Here is a 24,358-nt window from a genome sequence, read left to right as displayed (position 1 = left end):
TCCTGTTTTTACACATTACCTCAATAGAGGCTACGATCAATTATATTACTGAATTTGACAACAAAAAAAGGTTAATATTAGTGACCTTAAATTTTTGGTCTTTACCACACTATGCCAGACTTCAACACCTACATACTGGGATAAAAACAAAGTTAAGTTCCAGAGTTAGAAGCCAAGTTAGGCCTAAGAGCAACTCTTTATTTAGCATTCCCTGCAGTGAATAAGATATTTAAAATACTGTGTTTTTAACAGGCACACAATGAAGTTCAAAAACATTTTTTTTGAAAGCGAAATCTAAAAACATGCTTTTTTTCTATTTATATGGAAGCACAATTATGATTTTTATACATAGTGGGAGTCTGATACTAAACAATTATGATCCTATCATGCAGATTTTAATTTTCAGCTACAAGAGCTTTCCAGTTTGAAACTTCTGTTCCACACAATCCCTATATAGTCCCTTTAACAACAAGTATCATTCTTTTTCGCATAATATACAACTACGCTTTACAGCCAGAAAGTAATAGATGCACATACGTCAAAAGCCTTACTAAAGTCAAGGTAAACAACATCCACTGCTCTCCCATCATTCAAGAAGCCAGTCACCCTATCACAGAAGCCTAGCAGACTGGTTAAGCACAATTCCTCCTTTGTAAATCCATGCCGACTACCCCAATCACCTTCCTGTCTTTCGTGTGTCTGGAACCAGATGTTTAGTACTGCTAACAATGATGAAAAGAACGGATTCCCTGAGTACTTATGTTGGCCAAAACAAGCATTCAGGGTTTCACATTACATTCATTTGTTAACAGATCTCTCACCGATACTGCTGAAATTCATAACAAATCCACATCTTTGTGTCACATCATGTGTCACATGAACATGCAAGTGCTTCACAATTTTTGGAGGTTTCAGGTCCCATCTTTCATTTTAGCTCAACATATTTAAGATGTCAGATTCCATCTTTTCTAATAAGGTGACCTTATAAGCTTCTCTAGTGGCAGGAGACAGCTGAAGGTAATAGCCCTTTCCCTGCCATATGTCAAGACAGCTGACATATATATATACATGTAGCAATCTCCGAGCTTCTAAGAAATTAAAAATACACCATCCTGAGAAATCAAGTAGCCAGGAACTAAATGCCATTGTCAGAATAATTGGTCTAACCTACCTCTAGCCACCAAAAAAGCTGCAGCCATCAGCAAACTGTTCCTATCTGCCATTTTTCTTGAATGAGAAATAGAGGGGTTTGACCCTTCCCACATTAGAGCTAGATATATATCCTGGATTACATCTTTTCTCTGGGAAAAATTATGTCCAGAAGTCTAGTACTAACTGCTGCAAAAAGCCATCAGGATTTGCAGGAGACAGACAGATGAATCATCTTGATAGACAATAAGCAAATCATATGTTTACTAATAGAGTATGATTTTTCCTACTAATAAGAAAATACATTTATAATTAGTTGATTTTAGTTTATTATTATAAATGGAATTTAATTAATTGTTTTGCACAGAAAAAAGAGCATGTTTCATAATAGAATTAGGTTTTTTGTATGCAGCAGGATTGGAAAACACCATCTGGTCAATTTGGTAACCTATTAAATTTTTCATGTCATTCTCCATTAATTACCTTTCCTAAAACATCAGTGAATACTTATAGATTGATTTATTCTCACACTAACAGTCTACTAAGATTATTCTACAATCTAGATTTTAGGTTCCTCTTAAAACTATTTTATGAGTCACCAGTAGCCTTTCCCCTCCCCTGAAAAGTTAAGAAAAATCCTTTTGTAACATCATCTCTATATATTAACAGCTATAATGCGTTAATGCACTTACACATTATATTCTACTCAACATACAGTACAAACTTCTTCCTCTCCCCACCCCTAATACTGCTGCATTATTAATAAGAACAAGCAAAACAATGGTTTCAAGTGTTTTTAGGTACTAACATCCTAGCATTTCATAGGTATATTCCTGAATAATGGCAGTGAAATGATCTTTGGAAGTTACCCTTCTCCAAGAAAAGATCAACAACACATACAGCATTTCAAATAATATTTTATCTGGCCTGCTTTGCAAAAAACTTCTAATAATAACAATTCCACAATCTTCCTAGGAATATGAATATTTCTTGCTGCAACTTAAAGCCAGAACTTCCTGTCATATCCCAAACGATGCAGAGAGCTATTTATTATTATCTTGCCACATATCCAGAGACAATTACCAGAACTCTCTCAGCATTCTAGGTGAAAGAACCCCCAACCTTTCAACAGTCAAGCCTCTTTTGAAATACCTGGGGAGAAGGGGTGTTGTGGGGGGCAGGAGGGAAACTGAAGAGAAAAGGAAGAAATTCTCATGATGAGTACACTGCCAGTTTTACTGATAAGCTGATTTTTAAAAAGGGGGGGGGAAGAAAAAGAATAAATAAAAGGAGAGGCTCAGAAAACTGAAATTCCAGAATTCCTAAGAAATTTCTCAATTTAAAGACATAATTAGTATTTCTTGTAGTAAGCCAACATCCTAGGGAAGACAGTATCTTTTATTATAACATCCCTAGGCACAGTCAGGACTATAAACCCTGAGATAGAGCTCTCCAGCAGAAACAAGAGAAACAAGCTTCATATAATTAAATACATACATATGTTCATATAATTAAATACATACATATGTTCATATAATTAAATACATACCAGTTCTGATCTATACTAAGAGTTTACACTGACACTAACAGCATTCAACAGCTTTTTGGACACATCAGAGCATTCCCTGAGATCTTTCTCAAATACTTTCAAGATTTCACTTTAAGTATTTATTCTTTTCAGATTTGGCTGAAGTTTTCTTAATTTGATCTGATCTGGTTTCAGTGTAGGAGAAAGAAAGAGGAGTCCACTTGTCTCCAACAGGTTTCTTGATACAGCTTTTTTTGGTTTGGGGATTTTTTCTTTTTCTTTTTTTTTTAAAAAAAAAAAACAATGCAGAGCACAGATAATTTTTTAACTCCTATCCTGTTTCTGACCAAGATATGTTGCAAGGAGAAATTCAGTATTCTGAGGACATTTTGATTTGACTAAGTTGGTCCTCCCAGCAGAATGCAAACCAAAACCAGAATTTTTGAAGAATATTTTAAAGCGTGAGCATGAGGGAAAAAAATGGGAAGACACCACCTTAAAATACAATGCATTCCAAGATATTTCAGCTGTAATAAATACAAATCTAGAGTTAGTCTTCAATTCATAGTACTAACGGTGCTATAAAACCACATTTCTCGAATATATCTACATTTCAGATACTACTCCTCTTCCTTCTTGGAAAAGGACAGAATAGGTTCTTCCCAGGCCAAAAAAGAGTAAGTAAATGCTGGGCCTGCATCCATCAGTGGTCATTTTCATCTTTGCAAATATTCAGCCATTCATCAAATTCCACTCTTCAGGTATACCTTTATTTCAACAGTTGTGTTCACAAACATAACGTAAGATCAAAAGAAACAGACACAGATGACTGGAAGCCAGCTTTCCCTGAGGCCAGCCTCCCCTATAAGAAGTCAAAAATGATGCTTAAATTTAACTAATGTCTTACTATAATAGTAAGATAGTTCCCTTAGATCTCTGTTTTCAAAAACAGAAAAAGCAAAAAAAATCATCCAGAATAAATACCTAAGAGAAAATTGCAATTGAATTTGACAGAACAGTAAGTATTCAGTAGGTAGCATTCAGCTACCTTAGGGAGACATTCTCATCATTTATTTCCACAAATGCTGAAATCCCGCCAGTGTCCTGAGAGTCCTTGATTTAAATACGGGCAGCCAGTGACGCAATATTATGTATGAAGGGTCAGCAGCTCTAAAATGCACTCATTCCCATTGGTCAGAAAGAAGTTTGGACATAGTGACCTTCACAGCAAGAGTCATCTTCTTTCCCAGGCTTGTGCAAGAAAAATAAACCCCAGAGATGGCAGGGAGCCTTGATAACTTGCTGAGGAAGCAGCCAGTGCCAATCTTACAGCAAAAAAGCTTCACTAAGCTACAGTGCAATAACATAACAATAAATAACTACAAACAGCAAACAAAAGTAGTTTTGCTTCTCCCTCCCCCAACTATTTATCAAAAACTAGTTCTCATGCCTGTTGATTAACACAGCTGAGGGAAACTGGTATTGCAGCAAAAATTATTACCTAGCATGTCTATCAAGCACATGCTTGACCAGAGACCTGAGTGCTCTGTAGTCTGATCAACACCTGGTCCTTTCAGAACTACCAAATACAGTTAAATAATACTTTTGAGTTATTCGTACCTTTTTTTGTTCCGCATCCTATACTAATGCTGTCACTTTAGAACCAAACTAACCTCCTCAGTTTCCTTTACTGTCATATGAACTTTACTCCATTTCAGTCAACACAGCAATCAGAAGGCAGACTCATCTTACAAATGGAAAATTAAATTTAGAACTATAAGGTCAAAGCTGAAGAAGCAATAGGTGGCCTGTACCTTCAGAAGAAGGGATATTTACCTTTAATGCACAAAAGGCAAAAATAAACTGACTGCCATCTACAATTAGAATACAGAAATTAAACAGGAAGTAATTGCAAAAATTAAAGAAAAAAATACAAATAGCTTCTGATTAACAACACATAACCTGTCAAATTCATATACTTTAAGATTCTGAAGCTCTACAGTACAAAAATAAAACCAGACAGTATGGGGCTGGTAGGCCTAAATACCAAACTGTCTGCAGTATCTTACCTCTTAAAGAGTATGCTTAGGCATTAAAAGATTGGTCTTTTGCAAATGTAAAAAAAAGTCCATATGTGAAATGGTCATGAAATGAAAACTGTGCACATTAAATACCATGGACTCTGCCAGCCATAAATTAACGGAGAATTTCCATTTCACCAAGATCCAGGGAGTTTTATAGGTCACTTTGCCATCCCACAGATTTGACTATTCACAGGTACTTAAATAGCTTCCCTACGCAACTTCCTTAAAACTTTAACTGAAAAGCAAGATGAGTATTTACAGTTAAAAAGTGTTTTTATTTAAAGCAATTCCTATGAAAGCAGCATTTAGACCCTGTTAGTCAAGCATTCTGTACAATGTATGTACCACGTGATAGCAAGTCACCCAGTCTTTTACAGCAGAGCAGCAGTCCTCTGTGTGGGAACATTTCTGACAAGGCCTGTGCTGTCCAATCTCACTCATTCCTGCTTACACTTCATCATCTGCAAACAGCATCTCCGCACTCTCCACAATTTTTTCCAATCATCCCCATCGTGAGCAGTGTGAAAGCTATTTCAATAGAGGAAAGCAAGTGCTACCTGAACAGCCAATTGCAAAAGCAGGCAGCCCAGCACAGGACCTCTCCCTTCCTAGTGCTCTCCTGGTGCTATCCATAGTGCTTCCCTTCTCAACTACGCATGCGGCGTAGAAAAGCAAAAGCAACATTAAGAGATTTATCTGCAGGACTTGGAGAAGTAAGAAGCAAATACGGCAAGACTACAACAGGAGGACAAAAGGTCCCTTGGCTGTACCTCTCCCACTCCTGCAGCAAGGCCAGAAGTAGGTTTGAGCAAAAGAAAGAGGAGGTGCTGCCCCTCGCAGCTTTCTGAAAAGCAGTAGAGGGAGAAACATCAGTCCATGGAACCCAACTGAAGAGAACAAGTCTGTACAAGGTTCTCCTTCCCCCATTCACACATCTTCCAATACAGCTTTTAATTTTGGTGATTCCCCACCTCCTATATCCCCCTTCCATTTTGCCAGGAGCCCTTCTTTGCTCAGTGCTGTGAGTGGGACTGTTCTGGAGATCAGCCTTACCAGTTGTTCTGCATAAATAATTATACTATATTTGTTCCTCAACATGCCAACTGCCAGAAGTTAGCCAAATTACTCAACATGTATTTATTTTGCATTTAGAGTTTTTTCTTATCTTGAGAAGGAGCGTGAACAGTAGTAGCATTTTATCTGGCAAGGTACATAAAAGATGCATGTGTTGCTGTATCTTAGAGAATACAAAGTGAAAGAAATGCACCCTGAAATAAGAGCAAATGAGAAAAAAATTTGCAGACTCTTGCCTATGTATAACAAAGATCCAGAATAAGCCACTCCACCTCATTTCTGTATGTCCTGCAAGTCTGTCTCCTGGGTCTGTCCTCTGCCATTGTGGCACTGGGGCAGGGGAAAAGCAAATCTACAAAAGTCCTTTGGACAGAGCCACAGAGTTTCCTTGACATGAAAAAATAGCACAGGAAGGCACAATAGTGAGAAAATGGAAAAGATACTTTCTGAGTTCAAAAACCTGTTAAGAAGATTTTGAAATTTTAAAAGGCTGTTGGTATTACTGTCCTTAACAGCTGCTGTTCTTAATGCTAGTATACAAAGTCACCCAGAAAAAGAAAAATAATAAAGATTAAGCATCAGGCAGTCATTTCTACAGTTCTTAATTCTGTGCTGATAAACCAGGACTGCCAGTGTATCTCCATGAACTACTTCTGCATCTCATATCCAGTGTGTAATCTACCATCAAACATGATTTAGACATCCGTTTACTCTTTTTCTAGCAGGATCTCATCAAATATAGGTTCTCTTCCCTGCTCCAGACTGTCAGTAGTACTAGAAAACACCAACAGAAGTATTAGATTTTTAAGGTTATGTCAGTTTTAACCTATTTCTCATGTTTCAGCTGGCAATAGGTGCCAGCTTCACTTTCAAACTTACACTCACTAAACACAATCCTAAAAGACTTGAACTGCAAGGAATTCTTATGTATGAAAACAGTAGTTTTCATACATAAAATGTGCAAACATATTGTGTGTGCGTAGACACAAATGTGCAAATAAAATGCACACTTGAAAGTCAAATTTGATCTGGCATTTATCCCTTCAAATAATTTTTTCTTTTCCTTTCTATAATCCCACTTCTTCAGAATCTCCACCTATTTCACAGTTTAGAGGTCCGTTAAAGAGGCCAATCTTGTAAACTGTCAGTCTATACTCCCCTCCTGTCGGATTTTAACACCTGCACAGTAAAGAGCATATATTGGCAAAGTTGTACTCAGCTTTTCTTTATAAATGTTGTACTGTTTACCCTGTCTGCATTATTATATTCATTTTTTATTTATATATCAATTAAACCTTATGGTGGCAACTTCCCTCATATTCACAAATATATTTGCACACAATTTTTATATTCTGTTTTTCACAAGCATATTTTGCACATTCACTTTCTTTCTGAACAGAGAGAGATGTTGGTATGATAAAATATACATAAATATCTTAGAGAGCAGTGTAACCTAAGTATTTTGCTATACATTCCAACTCCATTATAAGTACCAGATGTATTAATGATTACTGAAAACTAAAGCATATATATAAGAAGTTACTGCTACATTATTTGTAAGTACTAATTAAACATGTACATAAAACAACTGTCCCTGAAGTAACTGAGATCAGTTTTCAGAAGCAAATACTACAGCAACTATTTCAGTTCCTTCCCAGTCACCAATTATTTCTTTTCCCCCTCAAACTATGAATACATTATAAAATCTTCTGAAATTATCAGCATCATTCTTTTTGTCTTTCAGAATATGAAGGTAAGCACACCTGCACTACAGATGCACTCATTCTGGATCATAACCATAACTATGCATCTCTTACCTGTAGACATCAACTCCAGTGACAGGTTTCCATGCTCCCTAAATCTCTGACTTTTATTTTGCATTCAGAAAGACTATTTGAAATAGAGCCAAAATTAAAAGCTTATTTCAACAGTGAATTACCTGTGTAACAAACGTTGCTTCAATTACTCTCACATATATGAGAACGAAGAAGCAATGAACCTATGGTCTCCTTTCACAAAAGCCATTTCTTTGCTGTAACCACAAGGGTTAGTGCCAATAACTGTTTAAAAAATAAAAAAAGTTTCAGAAACTAAAGTAATCTTATTTTTGCAAAATGGAGTCAACAATTGGGTAATACTGCACCTCCAGACTATATCTGAGCAACTCTAACTGTTAAAGTTCTCGAGGATGTAGTAATAGTGTGTGTGGAAGGGCATGTTTACCTTTCAATCAAGCTGGATGTCAGCCAAAACAGTTTCATTTACTGGGACCAAATCATGTCAGTTCCTGTCCTGGTGTTCTTATTCATAGCCAATTGCTTATTTTCCAAACTCCTCTACAATCAGGACAGAGTAAAACAACAGAATTATTTTATCCCACCCAACCTTCACACACGTTGCCCTTCTGCCCCTACCACATTTGTACTGATACACTGTAGTACTGGAAACAAGATTCAGCCTTTCATCTCATGATTTAGTAGGGTTAGGCTTTTATTTCATGATTTAGTAAAGATTGGTGTTAAAAAAAAATATATATATGAACAGTATAGCCTGACCTCAACAGGGACTGAGACTCTTTACATTAGAGAAGAAACATACTGTACTTTGAAAATGGACACATATATTCACTGGAACTATCAGAGTCCCTGCCTCCACATCTTGAGCTAAAGAAAAGAGAATTTTCTGAGCTTACCGCCTTGTAAAAGAATAATAATTATCCTTTCAAGGTCTTATATCGAATTAGATTCATCTCAGTCAGATTTCAGTTCATGACTTCCTCCTCATCTCCTGCTCTGTGGCCAGTTCTTCTGCTCTGATTAGTTTTAGGTGTCTTATTTAACAAAATCATTTTAAAGGTTAATTCTTTTATCACACTGTGAATAGAAACATCCACTCCAAGCGCCTCTTGCATGCAGACTGCTCAATTTCCCATTAGCACACTTCATAATTCTTCCTTCATCCTACTAAGCTGAAACTTTCAACATATACAACACCAAATAAACCCACAAAACGAAACAACAGAAAGACCCCAATAGGCAGACTGCAAAGAAACAGGCAATTTCTCTGAGTTTCTTGATGTCATAGCTTAAGGGTTGGAAAAGTGGCAAGGATTATGAAAATATGTCTTTCCTAGTTCAGCTTAGCATGGTTTGAGCTAACTTGCTGTTTCTGCATGAAAACAGATAAAGGAGTGCTCATGCATCTTCTCCACAGACTGTTACTTAAGCAATGCAATATACTGACTCCTCAGTCAGGGTATGAGGAACTGAGAGACTATACAAGCAGCGATGCGGGAAGAAGAGTTGCTCCAGTTACTGCCCCTGCGTTGAACTACAGAGTTGGGCATAGCGTCTTGAAAGAAACTTACAAAAGAACAAGACAACACGAACAACTAAGAAGCACTTAATAAGGTGCTATCTGAAAGACATTGCGATTGAGTTTGTTAACTGCAATTCAGTTTACTTCAAAAATAAAACACAAATAAGAAATCAAAACTCTGTAGATCCTCATTAAGTGACTGAAAAGTAATTCAGACAGGCCTAAAGATGTTCTGCTTGCACTCTCACAGATGCCAAACAACAAATCAAAATATTGCAAGAAGGTCCCCCAAGCTGGGATACAATTTCAAACCACATCTAAGATGATCTAACAGTTTCCTTCCCCCCCCCTTTCCTACTTTCTCCCTTGCACTGGCAAGGGCACTCTTCTGACTTGTCAGGCAGTCAGCTCATGGATCTAAACTGCTAGGAAGTTTTTCTTTCTCTTTTTGTGGGCAGAAGGGATGGATAAGCCTTTTGCAGTGAAGGAACTCCCTGAACGGGTTCACCACAGGGTGGGAAAAACAGCAGAGCTGGACAAGGGAAGTAACATCTAGGGCCTGGGAGAAGGGAAGAGGTGGGTCCATCCTTTTCAGCAGCTTATAGCCTTTAGATTGGTCTCACTGCAAGTCAATCTACCACAGAGAGAGGAAACAGGGAGGTTCTTATGAAACACTTTGCCATTCTGCTTTAATTCATGAGTAGTAAGAATCCAGACTCCCTCCACACACACACACACACACACACACACACACACACACAAGCAAACAGGTCTACAGGGATGAGGTCCACTCTAAATTTAAAGTGTACTTTAAAGATAAGGTACTTGCAAGATGCCCCTTTGGTTCCACCAACCCAAAAGAAACAAAATGAAAATTACTACACATCATAGAGGTTCGGTTGTATTTCACTCAAACAAAATATGTTCAGCTTCATTTTAGCTTGCTCTTCCTGTAATTTCATTTCCAAATTGTAATCAAGAACTGGACATCTGCCTTAGTGAAATTATTATTTATTTAATCACTATTTAAAGTGAGTTTGGGTTAACTTGACACATTCAGGGCATTTTTCCTTCTCCAGTGGTAACAGACCCAGCTAAAGTGACTTTCCAGACAAACCATTTCATCTTTTATGTCTAACAATCCAGAGGCTGGAATGTAATAGCTATTAACCTACAAGAGCTAGCACTGCCAAGTAGCAGGCTCAAGGAAGGGGTCCAGCTCACAGGATGCAACAACCTACTGATCTAACTCAGGCAACTGGAGAAAGACCTCTGATTTTACATTAACTCCACACTGGCAAAGGCAAATGCAATGTAAATCCTAATTACTTCTCGGAAAACAAACAAACAAACAAACAAAAAAAACCCCAAACAAACAAAAAAACATTTTCATCCCTTATGACTATTGGATGGGAAATAAAAAGGTCCTCCAAGTTTGTATCTGCTCTCTCCTCACAGTTCTATTAGAAGTAAACAAGTGCCTGGGAAGATTAGATGGACAGAACCATAAAATTTAAGTGAACCATGCACGAACAGATGAGCACATCACACTGCTGGAACAACAGTATACAGGGACATTAGAGTAAAATTGATTTTGTTTAAATTTAATGCTGGTAGTTTACCAGGAAAAAAAAAAAAAAAGATACTGCAATTCAGCACAAGTTATGTTTATTTCTCAGATAGACACTAAAGGGCAAAACTTGACAGAGAGCAGCAGATAAGTGAAAAAATGCATGAAAAGAATAACCAGAAGTCTTGGAAAGTCTTCTCTGAACTGGGAAAATTATTTTTAAAAGTAGGAAAAGAGGAGAGAGGGAACAGAAAGAAGGACTACAGTTATTTCACTATGACTTAAATGGGCTTAAATACTTGCAAATCTTTACATTTTCCTGGACTGATGCTTTAAGTTCAGCTCCTAGAACTTTAGCTGAAATAAGTTATCATGAAATAAGCACGTAATAAAATTATTTCATTAGATGTATTTCCTTCTGACTTATGTGAAGAATTTATCACAGAATTGGTGAGGATCTCTACAGATCACCCAGTCCAAATTCCCTGCTCAAGCAGGGTCATCTCAAAAAGTTTGCTCAGGACCATGTCCACTTGGGTTTTGAATATCCACAAGGCTGGAGATGCCATAGCCTCTCTGGGCAAGCTGTGCCAGTGTTTGACAACCCTCTGAGTAAAAAACTTTCTTAAATTTAATTTCCTGTATTTCATTCTCTGCCCATTGCCGCTCATTCTTTCACTGGGCATCACTGGGTACTTATATACTTCAATAAAATCTCCCAAGCCTTCTTTTCTCCAAGCTAATTCGCTGAGGCAAACATGCTATGCACACAGGGCACTCCAATCTTTTATATGATACCACAGAACACATTTTATGTACCAGTCTATCACCAACTAATAACAAAAAAGTTTACTCTGACTGGTTCCACACCCAAGGCTTGCTCAGCCACGGACAGAGTCCAAAAAGCCAAAAAAAATCCAAAACAACAAACAAACAAACAAAAACATACACAAGAAGCAAGTTTATTACTGACTTGCAATATCTATGCTAGAGAAGTCACTCTTTTTTTGGCTTTTACTTTTCTGCTCAGTTAATTTATAACAGTATTTATTAAGGAACTTATACATAGATGGCTATGCCATGAAAACCCACACCATGAGCACAAACAAATATACCAGCAAAATTTAACTACAGGCTAGTCTTACACTCGCTTCTATCCTGAAACGTGGCATTAATAACCAGTGGGATATCTAACAAGCATTTGAACACACAATAGCAAAATTGCACTTCCCTGTGTACCCTCCTCTTCAAGCTGTCTGGATGTCAAAATTTATCACCATCAGAAACAAAAGTTTTCTATAGTCTTTCTCATTACTATTCCTCTTCTCTTGAAGAAAACTTCTGAACTCTTTCAGTGCTGTTTAATATACATTCATAACTCCTAACAATCTACAAAGCAACTGTGATAAAATATTAACAAATGTTAGTTCCTTGCTATTAAGTTCTTCCGAGTTAATATATATTGATCATATCTATAATAAACACACATTAAAAACATACATTTATTTCATATATTCACTTAAAGCAGGCAGTATACCAGCTCTATCTTGCACTTAATTATGCCATGAAACTCACAAACTGCAGATTTTATATAATCTTAACTTCCGAGTCCAGGTTCTTAGTATTGTATTGAGTCTGTGCTTTGTAAAACATATTCTGTAAAATAAAAGAGTAAAATTCAAATAAAAAGTGGAAGTAGTTGTAAATTTACTACAGTAAATGCATACTGCCAGTATTTGTTGCACTAAGCAACTTAAGGGGAAAGCCAAAGTAAAAAAGTAAAACAAAGCCAGCTGTGATCTCATTAGCCAAGCTCATTATATAAGATCTCATTAGCTCCCATCCACATAAATCCTACAGACACTGATGAAAAGGAAGAGAAATCAGGGATATAGAGGTTGAATAATCATGTAATATTACAGCACATCATTAACTTAGCAGTTAATGTCTGGAATACAACTGAGTAAGATATACAGTGATGCATACTGCAGAAATCCTATCGTCAGGCTTCCCAAATACTGCTGTTATTACGCAAAGGATGCTTACATAAGTAGCAACAGGAGCTTCAGATGGCTCAAAACCTCTAAGAATATGTACAATAGGCTAACAGACAGAATGAGACAGTATGTTAAACAAAATTAAACTCCAACACACTCCAGCTTCCTTCTCATGATCTGGTCTACAAACAGGATCTCTAGGTAGGTTTCTATGTTAGGAACAGTAAGCATTTCTACAAAGTGAGAAATATGAACAGAACTCAATTTTTTGGCATTATACATTGACTTCAGCTTGAATTCTCAAATTTGATCAAAGTTTCTTTAGTTTGTAAAGAGTTAAATGACTTCATAGTTTTCGTATTAAATTCAGGAAAAAAAATTGTTTGGAATTATACCACATATAATAAACTCCGGTAGTTCCAGCTGACTTCAGTGAGACTTTTTCCTCTTTCCATCAGCTTCAACAAGAGAAAGACTAAGCAGCATTGACCTACACAAGCCTTTTATTGGCAACCTGGGACTTACATGATCATCAGCTACTGAAGTTTTACTTAGAAGGATCATCATCACAATAAAAACATTTCCTAGATAATGTTGTTAAAGTATTTAAGGAATTTATTAAAATGCCCCAGTATTTTAAGCCAATGGGATTTCTGGCTGGGCAATTTTGAAACAATCACACAGCTTAGACAGGCTAGCAATATTCTCAACTTTCTTTTCTTCTGCAGCCATCTTTACTTTCTCATTAATTAGTTAATGTCTGAATGTCCCAACTCTAAGTTTTACAGTTGCACTAGAACAGAAATGTTTTTCATATAAAGGCAGTACATGGGCACTGGGTGTGGGTGGGTTAGTTATGTTTTGCTTCTTAACCACATGAAAGGTATAACTTAGTTACTAAAAGAGAATTTGCATTTTAAAATATCCAGTTCAAGTTTCAGAATTTCAGTTTCTACAGCACCTAGAAATGAGCTTACAAATTTTTAACACAGTATGTTTTCTTCACAGAAGACTATGAAAAGCATAGGTTTGTTCAAGTCTTACACAGAGTTAAGCTTTCTCTTTCTGTTCCAAAGGAGGTGAATTTCTCAGTTACCCAGAGGCAGGCTAATCACTTACCTACTTTCTATTTTGTATGAAATGCCATTTGCTAAATAATGACGTAACACAGCTATAATAGAAATCAAATCATGTAGCAAGTATTCTTTCCATCATGAGTCCAAATTTAAAAACGAGGTTAAAAAATACCTTATCTGAACAAAAAATGTAATATAATTCATAAGAAACTGACCTGTGACATAGTCTCAGAAAATACCTTTTCTTCAAACAAGGTGTGAAGACTACTGCAGGATTGATGGGTAGAGTCTAAGGTCACACAGGAATGCTTAATTCTTCTAAGAAGAACTATGAGAACTTATTTTTCGATAACCTAAATTGATTTAACATGGATCTCTCCTCCCTCCCAACTAGCCTCTGGTAGATACATTTTAATCCTTTGGCACATACTCATTAAGAAAAAGTGGCAACACTACCTACACCCAAGGAAAAATAAAACAAAAACCAAGCATGCTATACAGATTATATCAATGATAGAAACTTCAAAATTGAGTGATGAATTAAAATAGATTTTGTCAAACACCTTTCACAAGATTACAAGTCTAACGTCACAGTTTTGAAACTGAAAACATACATAACAACTATCCACCAGGAATTGTAAACATTTCTAAGCATTTATACAGGTAAGAACATCTGAATTTTTGAAGTTAGCTGTTTTTCTTACCCTAGAAGCGATATTAAATTCAAATGTCATACTTGAGAGTTATGCCTATCTAAAACAATCAGGTTGAGCTAAAATGGGAATAGCAAATTATCTCATATGAGACTGCTATGGAATTTTCACACTTTCTCTAAAAGGTCAGGGTGACATCAGGCAAGGGAGACAACAAATTTTCCTATTTTATGCTGCAGTTGCATGTGCAGATTCATGTGCATTGACGGTCCAAAGCCACACAGTGATCTCCTCAAGATCCTGAGAATAAATAGTATCTGAGGAGCCAACACTACTTGTTACATACTCCCTATGTCCCCTTGTCCCCACCTTCTAGAAAGAAGGAGAAAAAATATTTAATGCTTTTTTTCACAGGTGGAAAAGATGAAGCTGAGAGAAACACAAACAGAACTACAGGTGAAAAAGAAGCTGAAAGACCTAAAAATTATGTTTAAAGTTTGCCTCCTCCATGAAACAGTGTAGAAGACCAGCAACTAAGCATAATACAAAAACACTTCAGTGTTTCACTATTGTACAGAAAAGAGTGAAAGCATTATAAAAATCATAAAAATACCTGTAGTTTCAGGAGAACTGAAGAAAGTATGAATTCTAAAAGTAAGAGAGGTTACCTTCTGCCATCCCCACAGAATTTTATCTTGAAAAATAAAGCACTTAATAATTACCCATTTCTACAAAGAATAGCTAGCCCTGAAAAGTGGAGATGCATGACCTAATATCAAATGTTATTAATGTATTTCTAGGTAAAAGAATTTCAATCTGTATCATATAATGCATTCAAAGGTCTGAAAGCTTGAACTGATGTACCTGCTCAGTGAAGTGCTACCTGAAGATAAGCTAAAACAAAACAATTCCCTTTTGGCCAGGGAGAAATTGCAGCAGGCATACTTGCACAGATCATTGAGAAACTTGGAAAAGGTGAATTAAGTAAACTTGTTGTGATCAAGGAAAATTACTTGTCAAGGAAAAAATATTAAATACGCTTTGTACCTGAAAGATATTTGATTCTGACAGTTAACATTTTTAGAATAATTTAAGTGTGTCTGGAACACATACCATTCCATATGAATTTGCCATGCCCTTCAGTGTATCTATATAAACTAAGTAAAAAAGCAAACCCAAAAGGTTAGGTTTATATTATTCTTTGCATTTTTCATTTAAGTTATCAGAGATGCATAATATAGCAAAATGAGAAACAGAAATATTGCAACAGATTTTTTAAGCAATGAAATCTGAAGGGGAAAAAAATCCCACAAACCTCACCTATCCATTGAGACATTTGTCTATGATACTAGGCATTATTAAGCAGCTACTGCTTTGCACACAGAAAAGGATACAGATCTCTGTTGAACAATCATTATAGTTGTAGATCCTAATACTTGCTTTGAAATGCATCTTGACACCATCAGCAGGAAATATTGTACAAATTTATAGCAGCCTCTAACAGATGAAGTCAGAATTGGTAGCACTTCCTTTCAAGCAACAGGTAGCTTAAGCACATGGTCATCGTAAGACTGTGACAACAGTATTTAACAGAATGCTGGTTTACAGCTGTTCTCTGTAGGGATAAGGAGGAAATGTAGTCCTACTTGTTATGTCTAAGTAAAACTCTCTATCAGTAGGCACTCTATCAAAAACCCCACAGCAGGATATACAAAAATGAGACAGGACACTATAACAATAATATCCAGAATGTTTCAATAATTAGAACACTGCTCAAAAGAGGCTGGAGTATTCTATGGGAAAAGTAGACCATTTCTTCTTTGATTTCTGTTTTTACTAAACGATTATGTATTTCCCTCAAACAGTTTTAACAGAGCCACTTTAAATCCTTTCAGAGCAGATATTAGAGAGTGAAAACTTGCTCCAGTTCTAGTAATAGATAAATACCGCTGCTGCTACAAAAGACTAACACTCAGTGAAAGGGGACTACACAGTGTAATACATGTCTAGAGTAAATATTAAGTTTTATTCTTAGCGTGCATGTTTTTTAGTACCTTTACAGCAAAATTATGATAGATGCTACGAGGTCCTACAGATACTATGCGGCCTATCAACTGATTATTATAAATATGTTCAATGTATCATCTTTATATAAAGATCTTGAATTTCTATCAGATCATCAAAACTAGACCTTTAATGAACCATTAAAAGAAAAAACTCTTCACCAAAGAGTTTATCTTCTATTACCTCTAAGCAAAAAGGGAGGGAAGTCATTTTTGTGCATGGATTGAAAAAGAAGAAAAGGAAAAGATGATGTGATCTACTCCTCTTAAAGGGAGCAGAAGAAAGATAAATGAGGTTATCAGATAAAATACATTCTAACTACTTGCAATATGACCTAACAGTAAGAATCCATCTCTTTCAAGAGCATAAAACGTCTTCCATTAGACGAAGACAACTGTTGATATCACAGTGAAAATGCTTAGCTTACCAACATCAGTGTTCACACAGAAGTTTGTAACAGCAAGCCGCAAGTTACACCATTTTACCATAGCATGTGCTATAAAAGTTCAATATTGAATGATCTACAGCTCATGAAAAACCATGAGTCATGAATGTCCTCTAGTCACACCGCTTTTCAAAGTGGGAGGCATAGAACAGGCTGCCAACAACTGTAAGAGCGATAGAAAGCAATGATACATACACACACATACACATTCACAATCTCAGTCTAAATAATTTTCTTACATCTATCTTGTGAAAAACAGTGCAATTGTTAACACTTGTTTTGTGTGACCATTTGTACAAGCTCAAAAAAGAAAAAAAAAGAAAAAGAAGAAAAAGAACTCCAGCTAGCTGAATCAGTACAAGTATCAAATTAAATCAGAAGTGATAGGGCTCTGACTCACGTTTACAGAGAAAAGAGCTGCGCTGGTTCAGCCCTTCCAGCATCTAGCCATCTGCTCCAACCTTCTTACAGAGTTACTGACCCTGCAACTGAGTTGACAGAAGAAAACATGACTCTGCCTGTGCCAGTTTAGTTCAGTCAGCATCTTCACTCACATCCAGCTTTTATCAGTCCTTTAATTTGCCAGATTGTAGTGAAGTAGCTCAGGTGCAGACAAGTTCCCTCCTGCTACTGCGCAGTCAGTTCCAAGAAGGAGCAGACCTGTCAGCGAATATGGGGTGGTAAAAAAGAGCAGCAAAGCGCTCAAGCCCCACTGCTGAAACTCACCAAGCTTGTGCACTCTCACAAGACTTGCCACCTAACAACAGTATGTTTGGTTTACGTGACCTACTGTGTTAAATAGGCCATTCAGCTTCCATTTGCTTTCCAGTAACCTATAAAAACAGTAGCCTAAATGACTGTAGATATAAAATGTTTTCTTCTCTGTTGGGTATTCATACCTAGCTGATTAAAAGCAGCAAGGATAAACTGCCTTAATTTTGCCTCTCTTTATTGTACCAATAAAAAACTTTAAACACAGTAGTTGAACTGGCTAGGTAGATTAGCGAGATCTGCCCATTAGTTACTGATGCTATCTTTGCTCTGAGGAAAGAATGTTTGTTGCGCAGATGCTTTCACATGAGCACCAAATAGTTTTTAAAAATACATATGTCTGTGTAGGGGGGCAAAGTGAAAAAAAAATGTCCAACACAAAGCCAAATTTGCCAGGAAAAAAAAAGTGTGATAAATTATACTTCCAAGATAAAATAACATATCCAAATCTTTAGAGACAAATGCTGCCTAATTTTGAGCATTTTGAAATAGATATAATTTTTAACAATATCTCAAGCACAGCATCAACAGTCCATCTTGGTGTCCAACAGTACTGGCTATATATTAATTAATACATTGCAATATATATTAATTAATATATTAATATATTACACTTAAGAGGCATGTCACAGAAATAACTGTGTTATTTGCATTCCCTTCCTTTGGAAGGGGAGGGAGGCAAGAATTATTTCAACTGCATGAAAACTTAAGGTTTTTTTTTCTAAAATAGAAAAAATAAGTTCTAGCTTACTTCTAAAATGAAAAAGAATCATGAAATAATAAAAGGAAGAAGAGGTGATGTACTTGGGAAGATGAAAGAAAAGTCAACAGGGGAAAAAGAATAAAAGTAGCAGATCGTAGAAGAATAAACATAAATATGAAAAAAAAACAAAAGAACAGAAAGGTGTAGTTCAAGGTTAAAAACTATATAGGTCAAGATATATTATATAGGTTTGTTTTTGAAAGCCAGAAGTTGTTGATTAAGAGAAATGTAATTCTCCCGTGAAGAGGATTCCAAAGCCTATGAGATACAGCTCCAGATGAATTGGTGTAAGAAGAAAATAAAGGCTAGGAAAGAGGAGAAAAAAAATATATGTATGTCTGAAGAAAATATATGTTAAAAGAATAAATGAAGTCAAAAGGATACAGAAAAAGTGTCTGTTAGGATAATGCTTTCTCAGGAATTAGCTGTCAAAGTTATCTCTTTCCTACTCCTCTTCTTTACTGCCTGCAAGTGTGGAATGCCTTGGAACATTACTATCTATTTTCCCGTTTCCAAAACCAAAGTGAAAAATAAACAACCCCCAAAACAAAAAGAGTATCTTCCTTTTCAGTGGCAGTTTACCTTATAGCATATACCCATTTAAAATATCTCTTGGGCCCTTGTGTACACAAAAGACTGCAACACATCTATACCATATGCTGTGAATCATTGGTTCAAGTAGCTTCACAACCAAATCAGCCAAATAATAAAAATGACATTCTAACAACTTAAGACATCTTAACTGATCAACAAATAGTAACTTCAGAGTACTAAGTAACACAATTAGAAACTGCGTCAAAGTAACACTTTTTAATCAAGAGGAGCCTCTCCTTTTCTCTTTGTTAACGTTATCAACCTTTTGTGGTGTTTACAGACTCACTGAACACCATTCTGAGTCTAATCCTTTTTTTTTTATTAGCTTTCAGAAGATGAGTAATAATTCCTGTGCAAGTGCTTTCTGAAGATGAAAATCTACCTTATTATTATAAAAATGAAATACCATGTCACTCTCTTATTTTGAACTTCCTTAAATGGAGAGTGCAAGTGATAAAAGAATGACTCAAGTACAGTATACATACATATAATTTTATATACTTATAAAGTCAAAGATTTTTCCTTGTTTAAAGACTTCTGGTTAGAATAAGCATTACATATATTTCAAAATACTGCAACTTGGCTAAGAATACAGTTCATTGCATATAATTACATTTCAAATAAGCTCAAAGACACAATATAAGTGGAAGTGTTTGGCTCTCAGAGCAGATAACTTACACTAGCAATGATATCAGAAGCTTGATGAACAGCTAGCAGTTCATCCTGCTTTAGCAATTCTGAATCATGCAATGAAACAAAGTATTTTTCTTTGAAAAATCCAAAGGTAAAACATGTTTAAATAAACTCTAAATGGTGGCTTAATAAATGAGTTTTACAATTACAATTGCAATTGTAAAGAAAAAACATTAGTTTTCATATTTCATTTACATTCCGGTATTTGCAGGAAGTCCAGCACTCGCCCTCAGAGGCTCTACTGAAGGTGGTGAGACTGCATGCAGATCCAACTGTCAGCCCACACAGAAGAGCTTGCCAAAACTGGGCCTAATCATGGAAATAGAACAGAGTACCACCCAGCCCCAATCAATACTATCAGGATACATCTTTAATACTTCTTTAAAATCAGAAAAGTAAACACGCTTGCAATATGTGGACAGCACCATTCAAAGTGTTACTTCAACTACTCTCAGGACATTCAAGGAGTTTCATAATGACTGCAGTAAGGTTTACAACAAATAAATCCCTCTAAAGTCACCTGGAGCACAATGAAGACAATTCATCTGCTGAGCTCACATACATATTTAGCCTCTGGTCACCTGCTGAGTATTTTTACCTTCTTAACTGCTACCACTGTATTAAGATGTTCTGCATTTATCTGGTACCATTTAGAATTTGCTAATGTCACTATCTTTTTCCTTAAAGACACCAAGTAGATGGTGTTCAACCAAATTTCCAGAAGTAGCATCTACCGTTATTTATGATTAACAGCTCCTACTCAGGAAAATGGTAAGAGCTGTACATGTATTTTTGTAGAGTTTTCTTCCTGCCCCAAACCAACAATTAAGCTAGAACTGTTTTTAAAAGGTAAAGTAGCACTAACCATTTAAAAAGAATTCAATTATTATTACAGCAAGCTTTTGTCACTGTGCTTAAAAAAAAAAGTTGAACTGTGTTTCCCATATCAAATGCCCAGTTTTTTATTGCCATGCATAGTTAATTTCCCCACTCCAGTGTAAGTGCAAATTCAGTATTTCTGATTTGATGGCACTGTGTGATCATTTTATACACATGAAAAGATTTCTGAAGATTCACAATAACATAGAAAAAAAAGCCACAGGAAGACACTGAAAGCCTGCTTTAAAAAAACATTCTAAAACAAACATAACTTAAAATAGGATCACCAAACTCACATACAAGTTAGCATCACACAGTAATGCTGTTACCTAGTGGTGGAAAGCTAGGTATATCAGAAATTGTACAGTTGCACTTTTTTAATAATGTGGAATTCTTGACTGTGAACTATTCAACAGCTTTAGCTTATAAATGAGGCTTTTTTTTTCCTCTTAATGAAAGAAACGGCTTTCTTGCATTCACCTCTGTGACAAAGGGTACCACTGCACCTGTCAGTTCTGATTATCAAGAGAGTAACTGGTAGACAAGAAGCAGTATCATTTCCTGGCGATCCTAAACCTGCTGTTTAGCACTCCTCCTGCAATAGGAACCCCAGCTTTCCACAGAGTGCAATAATGAAAGCAAGACCATCTTCTTCCCAGATTGTATTTTCAATTACATAAGCCAGCAATAGCTGAAATCAACCAGTATCCTCTAAAGCACCTGGTTAAATACATTTGCTTTGCTTTCAGCCAGAAAAGTAATAAATACGGCAAGAGAGGGAAAATACGAAGACTTTAATGCCACTTACTCAAATGCAAAGAAGAGTCCACTGGTGACCAAGATGAGAACAAGAGTCAGGTAGAAGACTCCAGTCTGTCGAGCCATCATGATCCTCCCATTGCAGAAGAATTTGTTTCTTCCAGGAAAAACCTCCCATTTTCTCTTGGGAGCTGATTTCTTTTTCTTATGGGGAGACTCCATGGGAGACGAAGAGCTGTGTGTGCTGATCTGACTGTATTCACAGTCTTTCATGGGCCCACTACCACCTCCAGGAGTCATCAAGAGAGAGTAAAATGTGGGGAGAACCCCACCAAAAAATATACACAATATATATATGGGCAGATATCCTTCCGACTAAGATCACCCTCTCCAGCAGCCCCAATTAAAAAGCAAAAACTGAAAAGTCTGCTACCAGGCTAGCGATAGGTACATCATGCAAACACCACTTAACTCCTGAGAAACCAAAGCTGTCATATTAGAAATGCTTGAGAGGGATCCCTCCTTGCTCCACCAGTTACAAAACCATGTAGGACAATCCTTTTTTAAAACATCTTATCACAAAACAAGCCCCTCAAAAATTGTAAAACAGTCTGGCTGTCAGAAAAATATGGTCTTTCTTTCAAGTTTGTTTTCAAAGAGGAAGGGTTTGCTTTCCCACGTCCACCCCAAGAGAAATCTCCGAGGGTCAAAAGGTTGGTCAAGGCAAGGTTTAGCGCTCGAGTCTATCATTCATTGAGATTTGTTATAATCCTCCTTCGTGCGGCAGATTTCACTGCTAAAAAAGAGCATTCCTAAAGCGTCCCCTCAAGAGACAAATCATTAGGGGAAAGGAGAAGGGGAAAAAGAAAAAAAAACAGGAAAGAAAAACACGCTGCAACTCCAGCTTCCGAGAAAAACACTTCACGATCTCTTCCTCCTGAAGCGGTAATTCAACGGCAAGGGGCCGCAGGCCGCCGCTCCGCGCAGACCCGGCCCGGGGCACGGCTCACCGCGGGCCCTGCTCCCCCGTCGCCAGAGGGGATTTTCCTGGGCCGCGGGCGGCGCGGAGCAGGGCCGCTCCTCGGCGGCCGCCAGCGCCGCCGGCGCAGCTCCTCATCCTCCCGCAGGCAGCGAGCGGAACCGCTTCCCCGCCTCACGCCCCGGGCGGCGCCGCCGCCGCCGCCTTTAACCCCCGCCTGCCCCTACACAACAGGTCCCCGCCGCCGCCGCATGCTGCCCAACGGCTCAGCCCCGCGCCGCCGCCGCCGCCCGCCGGACACCCCTGCCGGCGCCGCTCCGGCCCTCTACCATCCTCGCCGCCCGCCGCCGCCGCCCGCCGCCGCCGCGCAGGCTCTCGCCCACGGCCCGCGGCGCTGCCGCGGCTCCCCCCGCATCCTGCCCCCTCCCCCGCGGCGCGGCGCGGAGGCGGCCTTCGGCCCGCCCCGCCGCCCGCCTCTCTAGTTTTGCTTTCCTTTCGCCGGCAGCAAGGTGAGAAAAACGCCCCGTCCCCCCTCCGCACGCGGCAGAGCGGGGACTTTCTGCCTTCCGTTGTCTTTTGGGTGCCGGGCGGGGCTTTTTTTTTTTTTTTTTTTTTTTTGGGGGGGGGGTGGGTGGTTTGGGGGTTTTCTTGAGCCTTTATCCAGGTTTATCGCCCGCGGCCAGACCCACAAGCAGCAGCAGCACCAGCCACCTCTTCATCTTCAGGGTCAGGCGATAATCCCCGCCGCGGCACCGCCGGAGCGGGCAGGGGGGAGGCGGCGGCGAGGGCCGGCTCCGCACAGGCACGCACGCCGCCACCGCCGCTCAGTCAGGCACTTCCCAGCGAGAGGGCGGGCACCTCCCGCTCCCCATCCCGCGACGGCGACGCCGCTCCGCCAGCCCAGCCCAGCTCTCCGGCCACTGGAGCGCGGCGGCAGCGCTGGCCCGTCCGCACCGCCGCCTCCGCAGGCAGCAGCTTCCCGGGCGGGAGGTGCAGTGCCGGCGCTACAGCCCCGCTCCTGCTCCGCCGCCGCCCGCGCGGGGCGCCCGCTCAGCCTCGCCTCGCCTACCCCCAGCCCACGCAGTGGCCCACACGCACGCGCAGGGGCGCGCGGGGCGAGCACGCGCCGCCGGACCCCGAGCGATGTCCGCAGCCAGGCCCGGGTGGCGGCGACCCCCTCCTGCCCTGCTCGAGCTCTCAGGCCGACGGCTCGTGCGGGAACCACCGGGAGCAGCGCCGCCCGCCTGCGCGGCCCGGCGGGACCGCCCCGTCCCGTGCAGGGGCGCACACGCGCTCGGGGACGCGCCCCTCCGCCCGCCGGGACCTGTAGTTTCGCCCCTCCCGCCCGCCAAGGGTCCCCGGGGGAAGAGGCGGCGGGAAGGACTGCAAGCCCCAGCATGCCTTGCGAGCCCCGCGGAGGGCAGCGCGCGAGCGCTGGTAGAGCCCGGGCGCGAGGCGAGGGCGGCTGGGACGGGCTCCCGCGGCCGTTTGGAGGGTGGTTGCTGCCCCGCGCGGGGTTTGGGTCAACTTCGCCCACGCCGCGGCGCCCCGCCCTTGCGGAGGGCCGAATTCTGCCGAGGTAGCCTTGCCTGGCCGGCGTGCTTTCCTCCGCTTCCTTCCGCCTGTCTGCTGGTGGGGGGTCTTGTCCGCACTGTATTTCAACTAGGGCTACAGACCAGAGCTGCAGCCCCCAGCCCGTGCTGCTGGGCGCTGCACGAGCCGTCCACCACTTCTGGGCTATCTGCCTTAACTAGTATTTTCTCATACTTCACTGGCTGAAGTTAAGCACTCTTCCCTGATAACAGAAAATGGGCCAACACATGTGCTTCCCTACTCCTCATGTGCTAACATGCAAGTATTTCCCAGTTTTAACATCAAGCACACCCGAAACTAGAGTAGCATAGTAGACGCGCTCCTGCTGAGCCTGCACCGTGTTCATCAACACACAGCAATACATTGGGG

At 39.3% G+C, this 24,358-nt stretch overlaps 1 protein-coding gene across 6 annotated transcripts in view; it reads right to left on the bottom strand.

The window, feature by feature from the left end:
• The window catches only part of ZDHHC14 (zinc finger DHHC-type palmitoyltransferase 14), a 116,730-nt gene extending 94,173 nt beyond the window's left edge, over positions 1-22,557 (bottom strand). For all 6 annotated transcript variants that reach the window (XM_062572413.1, XM_062572415.1, XM_062572417.1 and 3 more), the window contains exon 1: positions 21,467-22,557. In XM_062572413.1, coding sequence (XP_062428397.1) covers positions 21,467-21,717 — 251 coding nt within the window. In that variant the 5' untranslated portion in view covers positions 21,718-22,557. The remainder of the gene's footprint in view (positions 1-21,466) is intronic.
• Between the last annotated feature and the right edge of the window lie 1,801 nt (positions 22,558-24,358).

This window comes from Rhea pennata, chromosome 3 (assembly GCF_028389875.1).
Source record: "Rhea pennata isolate bPtePen1 chromosome 3, bPtePen1.pri, whole genome shotgun sequence".
NCBI classification, from domain to species: Eukaryota; Metazoa; Chordata; class Aves; order Rheiformes; family Rheidae; genus Rhea; species Rhea pennata.
This window is presented reverse-complemented; position numbering and strand designations above follow the sequence as displayed.